The 24,094-nt window shown below is 40.6% G+C and overlaps 1 protein-coding gene across 1 annotated transcript in view; it reads left to right on the top strand.

The window, feature by feature from the left end:
• aldh6a1 (aldehyde dehydrogenase 6 family, member A1) overlaps positions 1–24,094 on the top strand; it is a 35,558-nt gene that overhangs the window by 3,246 nt on the left and 8,218 nt on the right. Inside the window, exons 2-4 of the mRNA XM_028821300.2 lie at positions 22,218–22,259; positions 22,794–22,868; positions 23,673–23,834. Coding sequence (XP_028677133.1) covers positions 22,218–22,259; positions 22,794–22,868; positions 23,673–23,834 — 279 coding nt within the window. The remainder of the gene's footprint in view (positions 1–22,217; positions 22,260–22,793; positions 22,869–23,672; positions 23,835–24,094) is intronic.

Here is a 24,094-nt window from a genome sequence, read left to right as displayed (position 1 = left end):
TGTCCCACACTAAACATGGACCAGAGAAAGCAAAGGAGAAGTTAGTCTGAGGAGATCAGAAATACAAAATTATAGACAAGCATGTTAAAGGCAAAGGCTAGAAGACCATCTCCAAGCAGCTTGATGGATTTGTGACAACAGCTGCTGATATTATTAAAATGTTTATGGTCCATGGGATTGTAGCCACCCTCTTTGGACACTGTTGCAAAAGGAAAATTTGACCTCAGAATGGGAAGAAGGAAAATGAGAATGTTAGACAAAAAGCCAAGGTCAGCTTCCGAAGATGTACACACTGAATGCCAAGGTCAAAGTCCATCAGTGTCTCCAATGTTGAAAGACAAAAATAAAAATGCATGCCTGGAATTTGCTAAAATGCATATTGACAAGCCACAATGACTCTGGGAGAATGGCCTTTAGATAGAAGAGATCATACTGGAGCTTTTGACAAGTCGCAGCAGCTCTTTGTCTACAGATGAATAAATGATGCTTTCAAAGAAAAGAACACCATACTTACAGTGAAAGATGGAGGAGGCTCAGTTATGTTTTGGGGCTGCTTTGCTGTGTCTGGCACAAGGTGCCTTGAGTTTATGCAGGAACAATAAAATCTCAAGACTATCAAGATGTTCTGGAGCTAAACATAATACCAAGTGTCAGAAGCTCTGCCTCAGTCACAGGTCATGGATCCTTCAACAGGATAATGACCCAAAACACACAGCTAAAAGCACCCAAGAATGGCTACAAACAAAACTTTAGACTGCTGAAGTGGCTGTCTATGGGTCCTGATTTGAATCATATCGAACATCTGTGGAAAGAAATTAAACATGCTGTCTGGAGAAGACCCCTTCAAACCTGACACAGCTGGAGCAGTCTGTGTAGGAAGAGTGGACCAGACTACCTGTTGACAGGTGCAGAAGTTTCACTGAGAGTTGCAGGAAATGATTCTTTGCAGTGATGACCTCTAAGGGTGATGCAACAAATATTAGGTTAAAGGACCCATCAATTTTTGTCCATGTCATTTTCATTTGTGTTATTATTTGAATCAAAATGCTTAAGAGAAGTCTGATTTTTTTATATATATATATATATATATATATATATATATATATACTGTATGTAATATCACTAGTTGATTACCCAGTGGCTTTGCTCACTGAGAGCAAGGGGAAAAAATAAAATGTAGTCTAAGTTATTAAACAGTAAAACATTAACATTTAAGAAGTAAAGATACATTGAGCACTACTGGAGTGCTTTCGGGTAAACTACATTTTAAAGGTGCTATAACACAACAGGTAATTAGTAGATCCCTTGTGAAAGGCGCTACACGACTGCTGTGGTATAGAAATTACATTTTCTATGTGATTGTCCAAATTTTTGCCTGACAACCTTGCACTACATGCCTGTGATTTACTTGTTAAAATAATTAATCACAAAAGCAAGCTTGAATGTTGTGGGGTTTTAGTGACCCGAACTTACCTTAAGGGACAGTAAGTAGTTGTGGAGGGCAATTTACAAACGGAGTCCTGCTTCGATGGCGCCGATTACACTCATTTGCAAAGATTTCCACTCCCCCAGGAGCAGACGGGGGACTTGAAGTGTCACAAACAGTGCGAGAAGAGAGGACGCTGCCCGAAACTGTGAAGCTCTCGACTCAGCCGAGCAGCCCAACATTCCGCGCCTCCCAGCGTCCAATTTGTTCTCACGACCGCTCGCAGTTGAAGGCGGTTTCGTCTTCACATTGTTTACAGCATGGCGCAGTTAAAAAGTAGAAAGACGCAAAGCTGTTTTCCTCATCTCTTCTACTATCAAGTACTGCCAACAAAAAAAAAAGTTACAATGTGGCAGTGTCAGCGACAGTCATGTGGACGAATAAATAAAACGTCTCAGAACGCGCCTGGCTGGTTCCTGTATTATAATATGTTCTGTGGTCATACGTAATTTCCATATCACGTGGTCATACGTAATATCCGTTTCAAACGCGAAAAGAATTTTATATATATAGATTAGTGCTGGGCGGTATGACCAAAATTCTATATCACGGTATTTTTCAAAATTATACTGGTTTCACGGTATTCAACGGTATTTTTTTCCCATGCATGAGTGGATGTTAACCACATTTTCCACTGCAATAATGAATTATTATTATTATTATTACTGCAGTAGACTAGCTAAGAATAACCTATTCCACTGTTTTTTGTACAATGTACAATTCTCATGACAATCTCTGTCCACTGACACGTTAATGTGACTTTTTAAACAACTTTACCATCATTAAACTGTATAATATTTAAACTAATAAATAATAATAAAATAAACAAATAATAGTGCAACGTCTAGTAATAATATAGTAATACTATTACTATTCAGTTTATGTAATTAGTATTACACAGTATTCACCAAATAAAAATAAAATAAAACAAGTGCAACTTGGTGATGATATCTTTACCAACTGAACCATCATTAAGGCAAATTGCATTAATATGGACCTTGCTTCAAGCTAAGCTATATACATAAATAATAAAACTGCAACTTGCATTTATAATGCTATTTGTGGTATAGCCCTACAGAAGCATTTTAGGGCCACAGTGAAGAAAAAAAAATACGGACACAGGGAAGAAAAAAAAAAAACTATGTCAAGAATAAAGTCGCCATGTTGACTTTGTTCTCGACATTTCCACTTTATTCTCGCCGTTTATGTCGAGATTAAAGTCAACATTTCCACTTTATTCTCATTGTTTATTTTGTAATTAAAGTAGAATGTCGTAAACAATCCTAAAATCAGTGTTTACTAGATTTTCTCAAACCCCGTCATAAGTTAATGTAGCACATTATTATTAAATGCTTTGTGTTAAGTGTTCCCCAACCCAGTTGTTAATCGCTACGCGCTTCTTAAATTGACTTCCGCTACACTAAGAGGAGGCGCAGGCAGCGATCGCCACACAGAATACATTCACTTCATAATATTCCTGCTCTCTGAAAATGTAAAATACTAAGATAAATACTTGATATCATTTTCAGGATGAAATGCATTAAAGCAGGTATTAAACATGCAAGGTAGTGTGGCGGTAGTGCTGCTCCCTCGCAGTAAGGGGTCCCCAGGTGTATGGAGACACGAACACAGAATTCAATGGATGTTAATCTGAGCGGGCATTCTTTATTGCAAGTCTGATGTACCAAACCCCCAGTTCCTATCCTTCCTTTTTCTTTCTCCACATAACCAATCACCACACGATAAACGTCTTTGTGAAATTAAAACTAGTTATAAACTTAGACCATGGAGTGTTCAGAACTTTAAAAAAAAATCTTCGTTATACATGTTTAATTATGCCATCCATTCAGGGTTACGCACATCCCAGCAAGCATTGTGTGCAAGGCAGGAGCAAATCCTGAACGGGGTGCCAGCAGATCGCAGGGTGAATACGAGCAATGCATACACTAGTGTGGAAGAAAATTTAGTACATAGAGGCACACCCCAGGAATGCCCCGATTTAAGCAATAACACACAGGCAGGAGAAAGCGTCAATCATTATTCTTTATCTAAATCTTCGAAGAGGTAACAAGTGTATTACATGTTAGCCACATGCTAGTCACACTGCTACAAAGGAAAAAAAATGTCCTCAGGCTATATTTATACATTTCATTGATTAGGTCACTTTTCTTTAAAAGAAATTCATTACAAATTCAGAAAACTTTTAACATGATTGGTTACACCTAGTCGCTAACAGGACATGGCAGAATTTGATTGATAGTCCTGTTTGCTTAGGATGTTGTGACTTTTTAAATGTATGTTTTTTAATTTTTTATTTTTTGGGAGCTGTGTGAACGCTTAAAAGGAAGGAGAAAAAGAACAGTGGCATATATATATATATATCCATCCATCCATCCATTTTCCAACCCGCTGAATCCGAACAGGGTCACGGGGGGTCTGCTGGAGCCAATCCCAGCCAACACAGGGCACAAGGCAGGAAACAATCCCGGGCAGGGTGCCAACCCACCGCAGGACACACACAAACACACCCACACACCAAGCACACACTAGGGCCAATTTAGAATCGCCAATCCACCTGACCTGCATGTCTTTGGACTGTGGGAGGAAACCGGAGCCCCCGGAGGAAACCCACGCAGACACGGGGAGAACATGCAAACTCCACGCAGGGAGGAACCGGGAATCGAACCCAGGTCCCCAGATCTCCCAACTGCGAGGCAGCAGCGCTACCCACTGCGCCACCGTGCCGCCTATATATATATATATATATATATATATATATATATATATATATATATATATATATATATATATATATATATATATACACATATATATATATACACATATACACACAGTAATTCCTCCTCCATCGCGGGGGTTGCATTCCAGACCCCCCCGCGAAAGGTGAAAATCCGCGAAGTAGAAACCATATGTTTATATGGTTATTTTTATATTGTCATGCTTGGGTCACAGATTTGCACAGAAACACAGGAGGTTGTAGAGAGACAGGAACGTTATTCAAACACTGCAAACAAACATTTGTCTCTTTTTCAAAAGTTTAAACTGTGCTCCATGACAAGACAGAGATGACAGTTCCGTCTCACAATTAAAAGAATGCAAACATATCTTCCTCTTCAAAGGAGTGCGCATCAGGAGCAGAGACTGTCAGAAAGAGAGAGGAAAGCAAACAAATCAATAGGGCTGTTTGGCTTTTAAGTATGCGAAGCACCGCGGCACAAAGCAGTTACAATGAAGGCAGCAGCTCACACCCCCTCCGTCAGGAGCAGAGAGAGAGACAGAGAAAAACAAACAATCAAAAATCAATACGTGCCCTTCGAGCTTTTAAGTATGCAAAGCACCATGCAGCATGTCGCTTCACGAAGCAGCTGCACAGAAGGTAGCAACGTGAAGATAATCTTTCAGTATTTTTAGACGAGCGTCCGTATCGTCTAGGTGTGCGAACAGCCCCCCTGCTCAATTCCCCTACGTCAGGATCAGAGAAAGTCAGCGCAAGAGAGAGAGAAAAGTAAGTTTGGTAGCTTCTCAGCCATCTGCCAATAGCGTCCCTTGTATGAAATCAACTGGGCAAACCAACTGAGGAAGCATGTACCAGAAATTAAAAGACCCATTGTCCGCAGAAATCCGCGAACCAGCAAAACATCTGCGATATATATTTAAATGTGCTTACGTATAAAATCCGTGATAGAGTGAAGCCGCGAAAGGCGAAGCGCGATATAGCGAGGGATTACTGTGTGTATGTGTATATATATATATATAAATATTACGTATATAATGATCCAGCTTGGTACAAGACAGGAAACAGTATTGTAAGGGAAAAGTTATGCCATAAATATAGCACATCTCTTAAGGGTTTATGTAAAGGACAAGAAATACATTTTATCATAGTGAATAACAAAATAATAGTGTCAGCTTTTAGGCATAAGCTCAGAAGGATATGAGACTCAGACACATGCCAGGTACACACTGGAGCAGGTTTCAAATTTAACTCTTACACTAGCAGGGTTAATATAGCATAACAAAACCCCATATCCTACATGATTTTGAAAGGAAACTGAAGTACACCGAGTAAACCCACCAGAAAAACATGCAAATTCAAAGCAGGGAATACCCAGGACTCTATTGCTGCGAGGCAGCAGTGCAACCTCCACGCCGCCGTGCCCCCACATGATTAATAGATACTTCAATGCATTTCATCATGAAAATTATATCATGTATTTATCTTAGCATTCTAAATGTTCAGGGAGCAGGAATATCATGAAATGAATGTATTCTGTGTGCTGCCTGTGCCTCCTCTTAGTGCAAGAGGAAGTCAGTTTAAGAAGCACATAGCGATTAACATGGCTCCAGGAACAATTAATGCAAAGCATTTAATGTGATACATAACTTATGACGGGGTTTGAGAAAATCTAGTAAATTAAATATTCATTTTAAGATGAAGTTTAGTTTACGATGTTCTACTTTAATAACAAATTACGACAATAAACTCAACATGTCGACTTTAATCTCGTCATAACTGTCGAGATTAAAGTCAACATGTCATCGCACTATTACACGGTACCCAGGTACATTACACAGTATTGAAAAAAATAAAACAAGTACAACTTGGCTTGCAATATTAACCAGTAGTATAGAAACAGTATTCACACATTTGAACATAATGGTCTACATTCGACCTTTTAAATCCAAAGTATCTCCAGACAACAGACGTGACTCCTTTTTCCATCAAAAGTTCTTCTGTGTCATCATGTTCAACTTTATCGTCTGCTACAGCTTCAGTTTTGGAATGTTCTCTGTCCATTTTCACCGCGCAATACATCCACTACTGCATGTACTCCGTTGCATGTGTGTTTAGCAGTGAAAAGGTCCCCCCTTAAACAATTTCCTGCTGCGCCACGTTCCGAACATTGTTTAGGCAATTTAAACCAGGGTTGCGGTAAAAGAAAAATCCATATCATAACAAAAATAAAAAACGTTTTTTGGTATGAACCGGTATACTGTCCAGCACTAATATATATATACAGTTAGGTCCATAAATATTTGGACAGAGACAACTTTTTTCTAATTTTGGTTCTGTACATTACCACAATGAATTTTAAATGAAACAACTAAGATGCAGTTGAAGTGCAGACTTTCAGCTTTAATTCAGTGGGGTGAACAAAACGATTGCATAAAAATGTGAGGCAACTAAAGCATTTTTTGAACACAATCCCTTCATTTCAGGGGCTCAAAAGTAATTGGACAATTGACTCAAAGGGCAGGTGTGGGCAAGTCCGTCGTTATGTCATTATCAATTAAGCAGATAAAAGGCCTGGAGTTGATTTGAGGTGTGGTGCTTGCATGTGGAAGATTTTGCTGTGAACAGACAACATGCGGTCAAAGAAGCTCTCCATGCAGGTGAAAGAAGCCATCCTTAAGCTGCGAAAACAGAAAAAACCCATCCGAGAAATTGCTACAATATTATGAGCGGCAAAATCTACAGTTTGGTACATCCTGAGAAAGAAAGCAAGCACTGGTGAACTCAGCAACGCAAAAAGACCTGGACGTCCACGGAAGACAACAGTGGTGGATACTCTCCAGGGGGTAGGCGCATCGATGTCCAAGTCTACCATAAAGAGAAGACTGCATGAAAGTAAATACAGAGGGTGCACTGCAAGGTGTAAGCCACTCATAAGCCTCAAGAATAGAAAGGCTAGATTGGACTTTGCTAAAGAACATCTAAAAAAGCCAGCACTGTTCTGGAATAACATTCTTTGGACAGATGAAACCAAGAACAACCTCTACCAGAATGATGGCAAGAAAAAAGTATGGAGAAGGCGTGGAACAGCTCATTATCCAAAGCATACCACATCATCTGTAAAACACAGTGGAGGTAGTGTGATGGCTTGGGCGTGCATGGCTGCCAGTGGCACTGGGACACTAGTGTATTGATGATGTGACACAGGACAGAAGCAGCCGAATGAATTCTGAGGTGTTCAGAGACATACTGTCTGCTCAAATCCAGCTAAATGCAGTCAAATTGATTGGGTGGCGTTTCATGATACAGATGGACAATGATCCAAAATATACAATAAAGCAACCCAGGAGTTTATTAAAGCAAAGAAGTGGAAAATTCTTGAATGGCCAAGTCAGTCACCTGGGGCCTCATGTATAAACGGTGCGTACGCACAGAAATGTTGCATACGAACGTTTCCACGATCAAATCGCGATGTATAAAACTTGGCGTAAAGCCACGCACATTTCCACGGTAACTCAAACCCTGGCGTACGCAAGTTCTCCGCTCGGTTTTGCAGACTGGCAGCACCCAGATTCAAAGCAGTGCTACTGTTCCTGTGTGGTTTCCTTTCATTTTTAGATCGACATCCCTGACGCGGCTGTATCATATACACTGAAACTAACTGCATATCGTTGATATATTTAAGGCACCTGATTGTAATCAATTTGTAACAATATAATTGTGCACAGAATGGCCAAAATATTCCACTGCCATGGCTGCTTTAGCGTTGTTAGAGGAAATCGCAAATGGAAGGATTAGAAGAGAATGCGTATTCAGAGATCATACGGATTTCTTGGCACATGATGATGACTGGCTACTAAGTCGGTTTAGACTTCCAAGAGCGATCCTCTTGGAGCTGTGTGCTGAACTGGCACCTGCTTTACAAAGGCAGACTTTCAGGAATTGTGCTCTACCTGCTCTTTTGCAAGTTCTTTTCACTCTCGGATTTTTAGTCACAGGAGCTTTTCAGCGTGAATTGGCTGACCGATCCGGTATTTCTCAGTCATCACTGAGTTGTGCCATGCCAGCTGTATGGGATGATATTATCCGCTTGTCAAGCAGATATATCAGATTTCCGTACACTCCAGTTGAACAGGCAAACATCAAAGCGCAATTTGCAGTAATGTCTGGTTTCTATAAAGGCACCTTCACAGAATGAATTTGTTTATGTAAATAGAAAGCATTTTCACTCTATTAATGTGCAAATCATCAGTGATGCGAAAATGCGCCTCACTAATGTTGTTGCGAGATGGCCTGGCTCAACTCATGATTCATTCATCCTGAGAAATAGTAGTGTGGGGAACAAACTTGAAAATGGTGCGGTGCATGATGGCTGGCTTCTCGGTAAGATAAGACTTTTATTACCTTTTAATCACAGTCGTACATTATCTGTACGATGTAACCATATAACACGATTACTTAGGTGACAGTGGGTACCCGCTGAAGACGTGGCTCCTCACCCCTCTCGCTAACCCACTGACTGAACAAGAGCGACGTTATAATGACCTCCACTCTCTGGCTCGGGCGGTGGTAGAACGTACTATAGGGCAGCTTAAGGGCCGTTGGTGCTGCCTGGATAAGACTGGTGGAGTGCTGCTCTATAGTCCACAGAAAGTGTGTCGCATCGTGCAAGCATGTAGCATTCTACATAATATGGCACTCATTCGTAGCTTGCCTGTACCTGAAGAGATGCGGTATGATGAACCGGACCCTGGTCCACCAAATGAGCAGCCACACCGGACAGCATTACAATGTCGAATGAATGTAATTAACAGAATGTAAAAACAGGTAAGCAGATGCATCATTTATTTATTCACAAAGTCATTTAATTTTTGATTAATATCACACAATACTGCCTTTATATTTCGTAGTTCATTGGCTACATCTCTCACCGCATCCACCAATGCATTTTGGGATTCCAGAACTGCATCAGTCAGCACACGGCCAGATGATCGAACAGTGGTTGCCGAGGCAGGGGTGTGTGAGCAGCCAGTGCCCGAAGATGTGGTTGGCACAGACGCAGCACCACCATCGCCTGGTGCCACGTCCTCAGCATTGGGGTCAGCTTTTGTACTGTTGTCTGGAGTTAATTAAACAGTGATTAATACAGCATCTGCAGCCTGATTGTCTTATTTCACATACAAATTATTTACACGAGTATGGATAATGGTAATCAAAAAAGAAATGGTAACTCACCATCACCTGCGGTGATGTCAGAATCACCCTCCCCAGCTGGTACAATGCCGGTAATGAGTGTGTCGCCAATAATTGCAGCAACTCACTGCTCAAATGGTGTGAGCTCCGGGAGTTCACTACCTCCTCCAGACGATGAGCTGCAACTCTCCTTTTCACGGCAACTTTGATGTCGGACCACTTCTTTTTTATTTCGGTCACAGTGTGACTTTCTGCTCCAGCACTTTTCAGTGCATCCACCACGCTATGCCACTCCATCAATTTCCTTTTGTTACTAATTCCACTTCCTAAGCTACCAAATAAAACATTTTTCCTGGCCTCTACTTCACTTAGCAGGACCTCCATTTATGAAGTTTTTTTTTTTCCCCCCTGTGCTTTCGCCATTGTCTTCCTGAAGCGCTGAAGGTAAGGGGCTATTTATATTGATTTGCATATTCAAAGAGGCGTAATTCTGGGAGGAGTTGGGGTGGGGCAGCAAACGCGTGCACGTGCGTTACTTTTCACGCTGATTGGGATTTATGTAGTGGAAGAACGTGAAAGTTTGCGTGCGCACAGATTACTGCATCTGGATTTTTCTGTGCGTACGCACATTCCCGCTTTTGTGCTTACGCCATGTTATAGTGTGAGTTCTATGCACGGCGTTATACATGAGGCCCCTGATCTTAACCCAATTGAGCATGCATTTCACTTGTTGAAGACTAAACTTCAGACAGACAGGCCCACAAACAAACAGCAACTGAAAGCCGCTGCAGTAAAGGCCTGGCAGAGCATTAAAAAGGAGGAAACCCAGCATCTGGTGATGTTCATGAGTTCAAGACTTCAGGCTGTCATTGCCAGCAAAGGGTTTTCAACCAAGTATTAGAAATGAACATTTTATTTCCAGTTATTTAATTTGTCCAATTACTTTTAAGCCCCTGAAATGAAGGGATTGTGTTAAAAAAATGCTTTAGTTGCCTCACATTTTTATGCAATCGTTTTGTTCACCCCACTGAATTAAAGCTGAAAGTCTGCACTTCAACTGCATCGGAGTTGTTTCATTTAAAATTCATTGTGGTGATGTACAGAACCAAAATTAGAAAAAAAGTTGTCTCTGTCCAAATATTTATGGACCTAACTGTATGTGTGTGTGTGTGTGTGTGTGTGTATGTATGTATGTATGTATGTATGTATGTATGTATGTATGTATACAGTGGTGTGAAAAACTATTTGCCCCCTTCCTGATTTCTTATTCTTTTGCATGTTTGTCACACAAAATGTTTCTGATCATCAAACACATTTAACCATTAGTCAAATATAACACAAGTAAACACTAAATGCAGTTTGTAAATGGTGGTTTTTATTATTTAGGGAGAAAAAAAAATCCAAACCTACATGGCCCTGTGTGAAAAAGAAATTGCCCCCTGAACCTAATAACTGGTTGGGCCACCCTTAGCAGCAATAACTGCAATCAAGCGTTTGCGATAACTTGCAATGAGTCTTTTACAGCGCTCTGGAGGAATTTTGGCCCACTCATCTTTGCAAAATTGTTGTAATTCAGCTTTATTTGAGGGTTTTCTAGCATGAACCGCCTTTGTAAGGTCATGCCATAGCATCTCAATTGGATTCAGGTCAGGACTTTGACTAGGCCACTCCAAAGTCTTCATTTTGTTTTTCTTCAGCTATTCAGAGGTGGATTTGCTGGTGTGTTTTGGGTCATTGTCCTGTTGCAGCACCCAAGATCGCTTCAGTTTGAGTTGACGAACAGATGGCCGGACATTCTCCTTCAGGATTTTTTGGTAGACAGTAGAATTCATGGTTCCATCTATCACAGCAAGCCTTCCAGGTCCTGAAGCAGCAAAACAACCCCAGACCATCACACTACCACCACCATATTTTACTGTTGGTATGATGTTCTTTTTCTGAAATGCTGTGTTCCTTTTACGCCAGATGTAACGGGACATTTGCCTTCCAAAAAGTTCAACATTTGTCTCATCAGTCCACAAGGTATTTTCCCAAAAGTCTTGGCAATCATTGAGATGTTTCTTAGCAAAATTGAGACGAGCCCTAATGTTCTTTTTGCTTAACAGTGGTTTGCGTCTTGGAAATCTGCCATGCAGGCCGTTTTTGCCCAGTCTCTTTCTTATGGTGGAGTCGTGAACACTGACCTTAATTGAGGCAAGTGAGGCCTGCAGTTCTTTAGACGTTGTCCTGGGGTCTTTTGTGACCTCTCGGATGAGTCGTTTCTGCGCTCTTGGGGTAATTTTGGTCGGCCAGCCACTCCTGGGAAGGTTCACCACTGTTCCATGTTTTTGCCATTTGTGGATAATGGCTCTCACTGTGGTTCGCTGGAGTCCCAAAGCTTTAGAAATGGCTTTATAACCTTTACCAGACTGATAGATCTCAATTACTTCTGTTCTCATTTGTTCCTGAATTTCTTTGGATCTTGGCATGATGTCTAGCTTTTGAGGTGCTTTTGGTCTACTTCTCTGTGTCAGGCAGCTCCTATTTAAGTGATTTCTTGATTGAAACAGGTGTGGCAGTAATCAGGCCTGGGGGTGGCTACGGAAATTGAACTCAGGTGTGATACACCACAGTTAGGTTATTTTTTAACAAGGGGGCAATTACTTTTTCACACAGGGCCATGTAGGTTTGGATTTTTTTTCTCCCTAAATAATAAACACCATCATTTAAAAACTGCATTTTGTGTTTACTTGTGTTATATTTGACTAATGGTTAAATGTGTTTGATGATCAGAAACATTTTGTGTGACAAACATGCAAAAGAATAAGAAATCAGGAAGGGGGCAAATAGTTTTTCACACCACTGTATATGTATATATAATATTGTGGCACGCGGCTGGGCGTGGTAACGAGCCGGCTGCCTCCCTTCATTGACTGCTGGAGTCGGGTGAAGAGAAGGACGAGGTCTGGGAGGAGGCTACGAGAGGCCTGAAGAGTGAGAGAGAAAAGGCGCAGTGTGAGGCCTGGACTTTGGGGGAGTCTTGGGGTTTGTGTGTGTGCACTTTTTGGACTGTAAATAAACGTGTGGTGGTGCAAAATACCATGTCTGTCTGGGGCTCGTTCCACTATATATATATATATATATATATATATATATATATATATATATATATATTATATATATATATTATATATATATAATATATATATATAATATATAATAAACAACTATGGGTAGCAATTATTTTTTTCAGTTTCTTGTTATTTCAAAGACTATTGTGGGTTCCTCCTTATTCTTAGAGGGGTACCAAGAGATTTGTCCACATCTGTATCTGCAGCATATTAAGGGCTTTTTAAAAGCATTCACATTTTCAGATATTGCACATAAGGCAGTGTGGTGCAATGGTTACGGCGTTGGACCTCACTGTGTGACCGTGAGCAAGCCACTTCACCTGTCTGTGGCCAATTGGAAAAAACAAAAAAAAAAATATAACAGGCTGATTATTACTTTCCTTATGTTCAGAATTTACACATAGATTATATTTTTTTTTTTTTGTTTTGCTTCTTTTTTTGCTTCTTTTCTCTCCAGTGCTTTTGTGTCTCATTTGCTCCAGGCTGATTATTACTTTCCCAGTATGACATGACTTGACGGTGTCGCGGGACATGAAAGTGTCTCTCTGACTCTTGTCTCCTTCCAAAGATCACGTCTCGTCACAAGTTTTTTTTTATAATAGAGAGATTTTATTGAATTTATTAAAATCAAATAACATTCCATACAAGCAAGTCAGGTTATACAAAACTAGGTTCGAAACTAATCAACCTCCACCCCTGTACTGTATCTAAAATGTTTTAAGTCGCTTTGGATAAAACATCAGCCAAATAAATGTTAATGTAATGTCTACAAATCTTGCTGCCAGATGTTGCCCAAAATATCTACAAGTCTTGGTCCATCATATAGTTTTATTTCAAACTGACTTGCTTAACAATAGCACTTAAAGACACAAAGTTGACAGACGATTCAGACCCCTTTGTTGTGGTCACTGTGTATTTACCCTAACAAGGAAATAAATGGCTTCCAGTTGGTTTCTGCCTGAGCACCACTGAAGTCACTGTCACATTTTCTGGATACAACCAAGTGTCTGTTCAAATGAATTTGAATTAAAAGACAAAGTGAAAAAGAATATTCTTTAAGAAATCGAGAATCCTTATATCCTTTTCAAACCCGCCTAATACACAGATCATTTAAATATTTCAGAGTTATTAAAAGATGTCAAGTATTATCAGAACTGCAGGTTATCACTTACAGCTCTGCATTGAAACGAGGAGAACATTTGTGAGTGAAGCCATCAAGGGTCTGAATGCCACACTGAGGGACCTACAGATTTGGGTGGCTGAGATGGAGATTAAAGCTGCGTTCGTGAACTACAGTATATCAAGAGCTGACCTGTGGTGTGAGGGGAAAAAAAGGTTACTCAAAAAGAATTCTTTTAAGGCCAGTCTGGATTTAGGACAAAAAAAACATAGCCTGCCAAGATTCAGAAATGGCTCTTGTGGTTAGATAAGACTAGCAATGAGTTTCTGTCAAAATCAAAGCCAGTGCTGCAAAGAACACTACAGTGAAGTAAAGTGGGAATGTTTTTCATCTGCAAAGACAGGGCAGCTTAGAGATAAAGGGACGAAGTACAGTACTGGAGGAAGGAGTGTGGGGCTTACAAGAAGATTGTTTTCTGAATCTGAATCATATTTATTTGCCAAGTGTGCACACACACAAGGAATTTGACTCTCCATGTATCGTTACAAAAGAAACATACAATCGAGAAGTACACAGCTGCTTGTTCAGGTGTAGTTTAAGCTATGATGTCTGCCAGATGGGAGAACCACAAAGAAATTGTGGCCTGGATATAAAGATTTGGTGATGGTTTTTGCTGGCTGTTTCATGACTCTAAAATAGTTCAGGTCCCGTAAGGTGGGAAGACTAGTGCCAGTGATCTTTTTGGCAGGTCTGTTTATTGTAGCCTGTTCTTGTCATATTTAGTTGGTGATCCAAACCACACTGTGCTAAATGACCTGAGAACAGACTTGATAGTTGCTGTGTAGATCTGAGTCAGCAGAGAAGGATAAAGATCCATAGCACAGGAGTGGCTAAGAAGTAAAAAGATGACTGTCTGTTAATGGCCTGTTGAAAGTCCTGACCTCAGACTCGTAGAGAATCTGTGATGCAGCTTGAAAATGTCAGTTCACAAGCACTGTCCTAGAAGCTTTCATGAGCAAAACTCCCATTGAACAATGAGGAAAAAAAACACCCCATTAAAAAGCTTAGAGCTATTATTGTAACAGAAGGTCACTCAAACTGGTATTAATATGTGGGCTCCATATTTCAAATGTAGATTTCAAAATACACAGAAGAGACGCAACATTAAAAGCATTGACAGGTTATCTCGTTGCAATTGCCTCTGTCAAGGGATGGGAAATATTAGTCAGCAAGTGAACAGTCAATTCTTGAAGGTGATTTGTTGGAAATAGAAAAAAAAAATGGGCAGGCGTAAGGACCTAAGCAACTTTGACAAGAGCCAAATTGTAAAGGCTAGATGACTAGGTCAGCGCATCTCCAAAATTTAAGGTCTTATGTGGTGTTCCCAGTATGTACTGGTTAATCCCTACCAAATGTGGTCCAAGGAAGGACAACTGGTAAACCTCCAACAGGGTTATGGGGGCTCAGGGCTTGTTGATGGGTATGGGGAGTGAAGGCCGGGGCCATATGGTGAGGTCCAACAGAAAAGCAACTGTGGCACAAATTGCTGAAAAACCTATTTCTGGCCATGAGAGAAAGGCGTCAGAACACAGACAACAACAACATTTATTTATATAGCACATACAAATAATGTAGCTTAAAGTGCTTTACATGACGAAGAATGAGAAAAAAAGACAAAATAAGATTTAAAATAACAACACTAATTAACATAGAATAAAAGTAAGGTCCAATGGCCAGGGAGGACAGAAAAAACAAAAAAAAACCTCCAGACGGCTGGAGAAAAAAAATAAAATCTGCAGGGGTTCCAGGTCACGAGACCACCCAGCCCCCTCTAGGCATTCTACCTAACATACAGACTGCATCACAGCTTGCTGCGTAGCCGCAGACCGGTCAAGTTTGCTCATGCTGATCCCTGACACACTCCTACAATGGGCAAGTGAGCATCAGAATTGGACCATGGAGCAATAGAAGAAGATGGCCTGGTCTGAGGAGTCTCGTTTTCTTTTCGATCATGTGGATGGCTGGGTGTGTGTGTGCGTTGTTGGTACCTTGGGAGGAGATGACAGCAGGATGCACTATGGGAAGAAGGCAAGCTGGCAGAGGCAGTGAGATGTTCTGTGCAATATTCTGCTGGAAAACTGTGGTTCCTGCCATTCATGTGTTAATGTGATGTGTATCACCTACCTAAAAATTGTTGCAGTCCTCCTACACTCCTTCATGGCAACGGTATTCCCTAATGTCAGTGGCTTCTTTCAGCAGGATAATGTGCCTGCCACACTGGTTTGAGGAGCGTGACAGAGTTCAAGGTATTGACTTGGCCTCCAGATTTCCCAGATCTCAGTCCAATTGAGATCCAACCTGTGAGATGTGCTGTACTAACAAGTCAGATCCATGGAGGCCCCAACTCACAACTTTCAGGTCTTACAATATGAACTGCGAACATCTTTATCCCAGATACTATGGGACACCTTCAGAGGTCTGGAGGAGCCCGTGCCTCAGCAGGTCAGAGCTGTTTTGGCCTACACAATATTAGGCACGTGGGTTTAATGTCGTGGCTGAGTGGTGTATCTCTTACTATTAAAAATAAAAATTTAAGTTTACCAAGTTATGGAAGTGTCATGTTATTCAGTAACATTTGAAAAAAATACTTTTGCAAGGCATGGCACATTTTCAATGCAAAAATGAAATATATTGTGTGGTATAGATTATTTAATGCTTAGAGCAAGTGTGTCTTGTGTTTGTATTTTTTTTAACCTTCAGGATCTGAGTAACCCTCATTTATGATGTTATCTGAAATGTGACGTGCAGTTGAAGCACTATCTTGTGTGACCATGGGCTAGCTGCTTCACAACAGTTAACTCCCCATAAATGAAATCTGCATAGTGCAGAGCTGCAGCCTCACTAAGAGGTGGCCCAGTCCATCTGCGGGTTTCCAAATGCAAGTGCGCTATGGCAGAAAAGATTTGTTTTTTTTGTAATATATCTAGAGGGACAATCAACATACGAGATATCGAATCTTCCAGGAGTAAAAAATGTGTGTGTTAGTATGTAAAGTGTATGGTCTAGTGTTTTGTAGTGATGTAACTGTAGCAGCAATATTACATTAATTTGCTTATCTAACACTTGATGGGAACCTGATAATATTTTTGTGTCCTAACTTGTTTTTTTTTTTGTCCCGGCCCCCTATTACTAGGTTATGTATACTTGTAGTAAAATAAATTGAATTTAGCAGGTGTTCTACATGATATTTAACAGAAAATTAAGCAGAGAACAAAGTGAAATGATTCTTAAAAAAAACACATCAGACAGTGAAGCAGGCTTGTGCTGAAGGAGCCTCGCAGGTTGGCTAGGAAGTTATTCAGAGGTTGTCAGCCATTATTCATGTTAGGAGCAGAGGGAGCTGCTGGCATTGTGCAGATGTGAACTAATTCGCTTATTAAAAGGAGTGTTGTCTTCGCCTGTTTTCTCTTCCTTGCCCTCAATGTACCGTTGTGTAAAATAGCTCGCTTTCAACCACGACGGAGAGAAAAGTTCTGCCTGCGGCAAAGGACCTAAGGCTCCTCAGTAATTACCCTTGACTTTGGCCCTTTTTGCTATATGGCTTCAGCATTTGTACCCTCGGTCCATATTTCTGTCCAGGTGCACCCCCAGGTGGTTTTGTACTTGAACTACATCAACGTCTGCTCCTTGGATGAACAGCAGAGTTACGGAAGCCTTGGTCTTTCTAGAGACCTCCACTGTCTTTTTGGTTTTAATAACATTGTGCTGAAGGTATGCTATCCTGCACCACTTTCATCAGCCCACTGAATTCCTTCTTCCACCTTGTGCCCACCTTCACAGACTTTAGCTTTTTGGTTAGTTTTATTTTGCTAGCTGCACTCCATGACAACCATAGCCTTTGTACCCTTCTTTATAATAAAGGGGCTTGAACTTTAAAACTGGGAATAATAATGGAGTTAATAGCTGAACTTTTGCAGTCTTTCCATTATAAAAACATCATAATTCGCTTTCTTTGGTGTAGTGAAGCATCTGCAAGAAGTTTATTATTGCAAAACTTTAGCTATGTTGTCTCGGCATATTGCTGGCATATTTACCTACCATATACTAGTCAGATTCATTTTATCCAAATTTTTACAAATAATATGTATTATACCAAAATGAAACATTGCATGAAATATGTAAAAAAAAAAATTAAAAAAATCTCTCTCTCTCTCTCTCTCTCTCTCTATATATATATATATATATATATATATATATCTCGAATGCCATGAATGTAATTACCCCGATCGACATGCTGTCAAATAAACGAACCACACGCCATGGCGCAACGTTAGGGGCATCGCCTCTGGCGCTGACGTCTGAGGTTCGATTCCCGAGAGGGAGTGCAGCGTAGTGTGTACGCCTGATGAGCCCAGAATGAGGGCAAAACACGTGTCGCGTACTCTTTGCATTTATTTGACAGTAAACTATTTCAACCATTCTATGATCTGCTCTTCACAAACTGAGGGCACCATGGCAGATGTTAGCAGATTGCTGGCCAACCACAAGCGTTACCTGGTAGGTAACCACCCATACAATCAGATTGTGACACAGACTTCGAATGCTGTGAATATATATATAATATATATATATATATATATATATATTTATATATATACAGTGCATTCGGAAAGTATTCACAGCGCATCAGTTTTTCCACATTTTGTTATGTTACAGCCTTATTCCAAAATGGATTAAATTCATTTTTTCCTCAGAATTCTGCACACAACACCCCATAATGACAACATGAAAAAAGTTTACTTGAGATTTTTGCAAATTTATTAAAAAATAAAAAAATTGAGAAAGCACATGTACATAAATAAATATTCACAGCCTTTGCTCAATACTTTGTCGATGCACCTTTGGCAGCAATTACAGCCTCAAACTTGTTGAATATGATGCCACAAGCTTGGCACACCTGTCCTTGGCCAGTTTCGCCCATTCCTCTTTGCAGCACCTCTCAAGCCCCATCAGGTTGGATGGGAAGCGTCGGTGCACAGCCATTTTAAGATCTCTCCAGAGATGTTCAATCGGATTCAAGTCTGGGCTCTGGCTGGGCCACTCAAGGACATTCACAGAGTTGTCCTGAAGCCACTCCTTTGATATCTTGGCTGTGTGCTTAGGGTCGTTGTCCTGCTGAAAGATGAACCGTCGCCTCAGTCTGAGGTCAAGAGCGCTCTGGAGCAGGTTTTCATCCAGGATGTCTCTATACATTGCTGTAGTCATCTTTCCCTTTATCCTGACTAGTCTCCCAGTTCCTGCCACTGAAAAACATCCCCACAGCATGATGCTGCCACCACCATGCTTCACTGTAGGGATGGTATTGGCCTGGTGATGACCGGTGCCTGGTTTCCTCCAAACGTGATGCCTGGCATTCACACCAAAGAGTTCAATCTTTGTCTCATCAGACCAGAAAATTTTCTTTCTCATGGTCTGAGAGTCCTTCAGGTGCCTTTTGGCAAACTCCAGGCGGGCTGCCATGTGCCTTTTACTAAGGAGTGGCTTCCGTCTGGCCACTCTACCATACAGGCCTGATTGGTGGATTGCTGCAGAGATGGTTGTCCTTCTGGAAGGTTCTCCTCTCTCCACAGAGGACCTCTGGAGCTCTGACAGAGTGACCATCGGGTTCTTGATCACCTCCCTGACTAAGGCCCTTCTCCCCTGATCGCTCAGTTTAGATGGCCGGCCAGCTCTAGGAAGAGTCCTGGTGGTTTTGAACTTCTTCCACTTACGGATGATGGAGGCCACTGTGCTCATTGGGACCTTCAAAGCAGCAGAAATTTTTCTGTAACCTTCCTCAGATTTGTGCCTCGAGACAATCCTGTCTCGGAGGTCTACAGACAGTTCCTTTGACTTCATGCTTGGTTTGTGCTCTGACATGAACTGTCAACTGTGGGACCTTATATAGACAGGTGTGTGCCTTTCCAAATCATGTCCAATCAACTGAATTTACCACAGGTGGACTCCAATTAAGCTGCAGAAACATCTCAAGGATGATCAGGGGAAACAGGATGCACCTGAGCTCAATTTCGAGCTTCATGGCAAAGGCTGTGAATACTTATGTACATGTGCTTTCTCAATTTTTTTATTTTTAATAAATTTGCAAAAATCTCAAGTAAACTTTTTTCATGTTGTCATTATGGGGTGTTGTGTGCAGAATTCTGAGGAAAAAATGAATTTAATCCATTTTGGAATAAGGCTGTAACATAACAAAATGTGGAAAAACTGATGCGCTTTGGATACTTTCCGGATGCACTCTGTGTATATATACTAGCTGTATAAGCCTGTGCTGTAAAAAGCCCAGGTTCCTAGAAACTATTTAAATCGTCAGAAAAAAAACTGACATGCAGAGTCAGTGGTTTTGTTTTGCAGACGTGCTCGCCCCTCTTGTCTGTCAGTGGCTAAGCAAGTTTCTTTCTCCTCAGAGGTTTAGTTTTGCCGATGTACTCGCCTCGCTTGTCTATTAGAGGCTAAGCATGTTTGTCTTTCATTAGCAGTTTCACTTTGACGACAGAATCTTTCTTTCAGCTTCATGCTGTAGCCTTGCACTTCCAGGCCAGACAGACAGAAGGACGCACACACACTTCCATACCCCAGGAAATCTGTGCATTATTTGTTTTAAGAAACAGTCCTGCAGGGTATCATGCTGATACAGTTATATAGCCTTCCTAAACTGAATGGGTGGTTTTATCTCCTTGTGTCTTCTTAGTAATTTTACAAATGGATATAATATTCACATTTTTTGGAAACTATTACAAATATCTTTACACAGAGAGTAGAGTAAAAAGGTGGTTGCCTTTTTTCTCTTGGGAGTTTGTTTTACGCAGTTATCAGATCACCTTTGACATGGACCTAACACAAAATGTGCCAGCTTACCTCTTATGTTCTTTTGAAAATGAGGAATAGGAAATAATGTCAACCCCAGCTCCCCAAGTGTTGCCTGTAAACTCTTACCTGTCTGGCCATCTGTACTGTTCATCCCTGGGGCCCTTCAGTGGCAGGCAGCAGCACTGACTGGGACCATCTTTTACGTTCAGTCCTTTACCTCAGCCCAGTTTACCACCAGTAGAGGACTTCATAAAAGCGTCCTTTTGAGCCCTTGAGGGACTGCAGCTGGACAAGGAGTGATCCATCTTAGCTTCTCGGCTCACCAATTCCAAAAATCAGACAGAGACTGCTTGAAGCTTTTACTTAAAAATCCAAAGTCTTTCCATAATAACCAATACATAGAATTATTCAACCAGGGTGGGTTCATTTATTCTGAGATGATATTTCCCAGTTCCTTCATTAGAGATTATATATCCTTAAATTGACAAATGAAAATATAGATTTTGTGCAGAAGACATAGCTCCTTGGAGAGTGACCATGAACTAAACAGAAACAGATGGCAGAGTCCATTTAAGTATCCATTGAGACTGAGCTCTTTACAGACATGTCAGAAAGCAATTGAAAGCTCCATTTTTGTACCAACTGAACTAAACAAAAATGAATGGAGAAAACATTTTTTTTAAAAAGTCTAATAAAAGGCAGCCACTGTCCGTGCCCACTTCTCTCCCAAATTAGGCACACACATGGCTTTCTTTACACTAATAGAGCAGGTGACATTTTAATACTTTCTGAAATCGCAGCAATGTTAATAAGTCATTATCACACAAGCCAAGGTCAATATCCATGAGAATCAAATGCTGCATTTACTAGCTAAGCTAAATAATTTTGAGTCTGGCTTTGCCTTTCAGTTTTTCCCAGAGTACATTGCACTTCTGTTCAGTATGACAGCATTTTCAGGCTTTGGCTTCTTACCTGAATTATTTGAAACATTGCCATACAGGACATAAACTGGAATTTTGGATGCTAATTATTTGAGTTTTGCAGCAGTCTTGTTTCTGTGTTTGTAGGAATGAAAGTAGTTTAGTTTAGTTTACAGTGGTATACAGTTTACACTCTTTTCAGTGGGACCCACTGATCAGCCTCACTTTAAGTGCCACTGTGTCTTAATTCAGAAGGTCTGTTTGTTAATCCATTTTAGATGGAGACTCCAGTCAGGCTGTCCTTTGCACGCCATGTTGTTAATTCAGTGACTTGATCCAGTGTTGCTTTAACTTGGACTTGTGTGCCATTATGGTATTGAGATTAACTCTGTTTTGAAATGTACAAATAATATGTGACTCTTAGTCGCAGTGATCACTGTTAAATTTACAATGATAACTTTAAAAAAAAATACAGTTAAGCATACAGTATTATTTTACAGTGGTATACTCAATTGGAATTTTTCTCCAGATTTATATTCTGAATTTTTATTTGTTTTCCCTATGCTCCACCCTTTCAGTTTTGGCTCTTTATCTTTATGTAATTATTCCTAATGATTCAAACATTTTTGGAAAGTCAAACTGAAACGAGCAACTGTAACCTTTGGAACACGAAAATTGAGCCTGAGTTGGGGGCTTCTTTGAGTTGTGGAATTCTGTTTTGAGTACTTGCATACATTCATAGACTTGTCTTTATGTTTCTTTACAGATTCCACTTCAGACTGGACGTGTGTACTACTCCTCCACGGTGGTCAGTGTTTGTTTTCTGCAATTTTAAATCTAAGGTTTCTTAAACAAAAGCCTGCATGATTACAAGCAAGAAATGATGTTGGCTGCTCTGTTATGATTGGCTGGTTTTACAAAGGGGAGTTTTACAGGCTCCACCCTCTGATTGCCCCCATTTGATTGGGTAGACATCAGCCAATACCCAAGCTAAACATTAAGATAAAGTTCTCTGACAAGTACATTTCAGATAAAGAAAATGCTTAAATGTGCTGTTAGCTTGGCACTTGAGTAAAAGGGGAAAAGCAGAAGTATGAACCCCGGCTTCACTTTTATATCCATGTTACCTCTGTGTGTAATGTGAGCTGAGCCACAAAGAACATTGCTGGGAGAGCTCAATGATTGTGAGATGCAGGCTACTGTTAAAGTTATTATTTTTTGTGTGTGTGTGTTTTGACTGATTAAAAATGTTTGTCTCTGTGCATAAAATGATAAAAAATGTCACCTTGCCTGGGTACAGCTACTAGAGATTTTAAAGCTTGTTTGTTCTTTCTGCGTGCAGCCTACAACAAAGCTGTTCATTGAAGGAAAGTTTATCGAGTCCAAAAGCTCTGAATGGACTGACATTCACAACCCAGTAAGTGTTTGTTTCATTAAATGACTCGACATTTGATTTTTATCCAGATTATATGCATTCATGCAAAATACCATTCTGCTTCCCAAATCTACTCTTGATTCGGGTGATGGAATATTTTAGATAATCACATCATAGCCAGTTAAGTCCAAGTTTTAAATGGTAATTGAGCCTTGATGTGCCCCCGCATTGCCAACACTGCATCAACGTGACTAAAGGCAATGCAGGGGGAGTCGTTTATACCCAGGGGGCCAGCATGGCTGACTGGTTGTTTACTTACCTACGGCTTTATTATTAAGATGCTTGCTTACTTAACAATGAAACAGAAAGGTTAACAATGTCCTAATGATGATTAAAGCCCTTTTGTGTAGCTTACACACTTGATGTATCTCGCTGATGGTGGTCATTTTGTGATTGGTCTTAATTACGCATGAGAGGAAGCCCATCAGATTGTAGCCACGTCACTCACAGTGAGCAGTACTTCATTGGAATGGCACACGCAGTGCGAAAAGTAAGAGTAACTGGTTTTGAGATGAACTGAACACCATACCCCCATGGTAGCACTAAATACAAATTATATGAACTCCCCTAGTTCTGCTGCGCTTTGGGGCGTGGGTGTGTGTCTGTCATAAGCTGTGACACATTAGTGGGATCCTTTAATGTTAAACCTTAAATATAAACCATTAGCTCTGTTCTACTCATTATAAGTACACCCTTCTGTTGTAACCAACAAGGCATAATAATAATATTGTGGAATGCGTCTGTCTTGCATGTTATTTCATCAATGATTGTTTCTATTTGTTTAAGGCCACCAATGAAGTCATTGGCCGTGTCCCAAAGGCCACTCAGGAGGAGATGCTGGCTGCTGTAAAATCTTGTCGAAAAGCTTTCCAGTCCTGGTCTGAGACATCCATTCTATCCCGTCAGCAAGTTTTCCTTAGATACCAACAGTTGATTAAAGACAACCTGGTATGTGTCACTGTCTATAATCTTTTACTTTCTACAGTTATACTTTTCAGGGTCCTATGGTTAAGTGTCCATTAAATGTGCTCACTTAAACTGTTTTGTCTGCCTGTGTGCAGCAAAAGAGGGGCAACATGATTCAGTGAAGGGCAGTGCTTGGGTCATGCAGGTCCAAATGCCTGTTTTATGCCCCTGACAAAGAAATGAAATACTGTCCTTTGCAAGCATAAGATGCTGGCACAATGCAATCTTTTCTTCATTTACTT

Source organism: Erpetoichthys calabaricus, chromosome 16 (assembly GCF_900747795.2).
Source record: "Erpetoichthys calabaricus chromosome 16, fErpCal1.3, whole genome shotgun sequence".
In the NCBI taxonomy this organism is placed as follows: Eukaryota; Metazoa; Chordata; class Cladistia; order Polypteriformes; family Polypteridae; genus Erpetoichthys; species Erpetoichthys calabaricus.
This window is presented reverse-complemented; position numbering and strand designations above follow the sequence as displayed.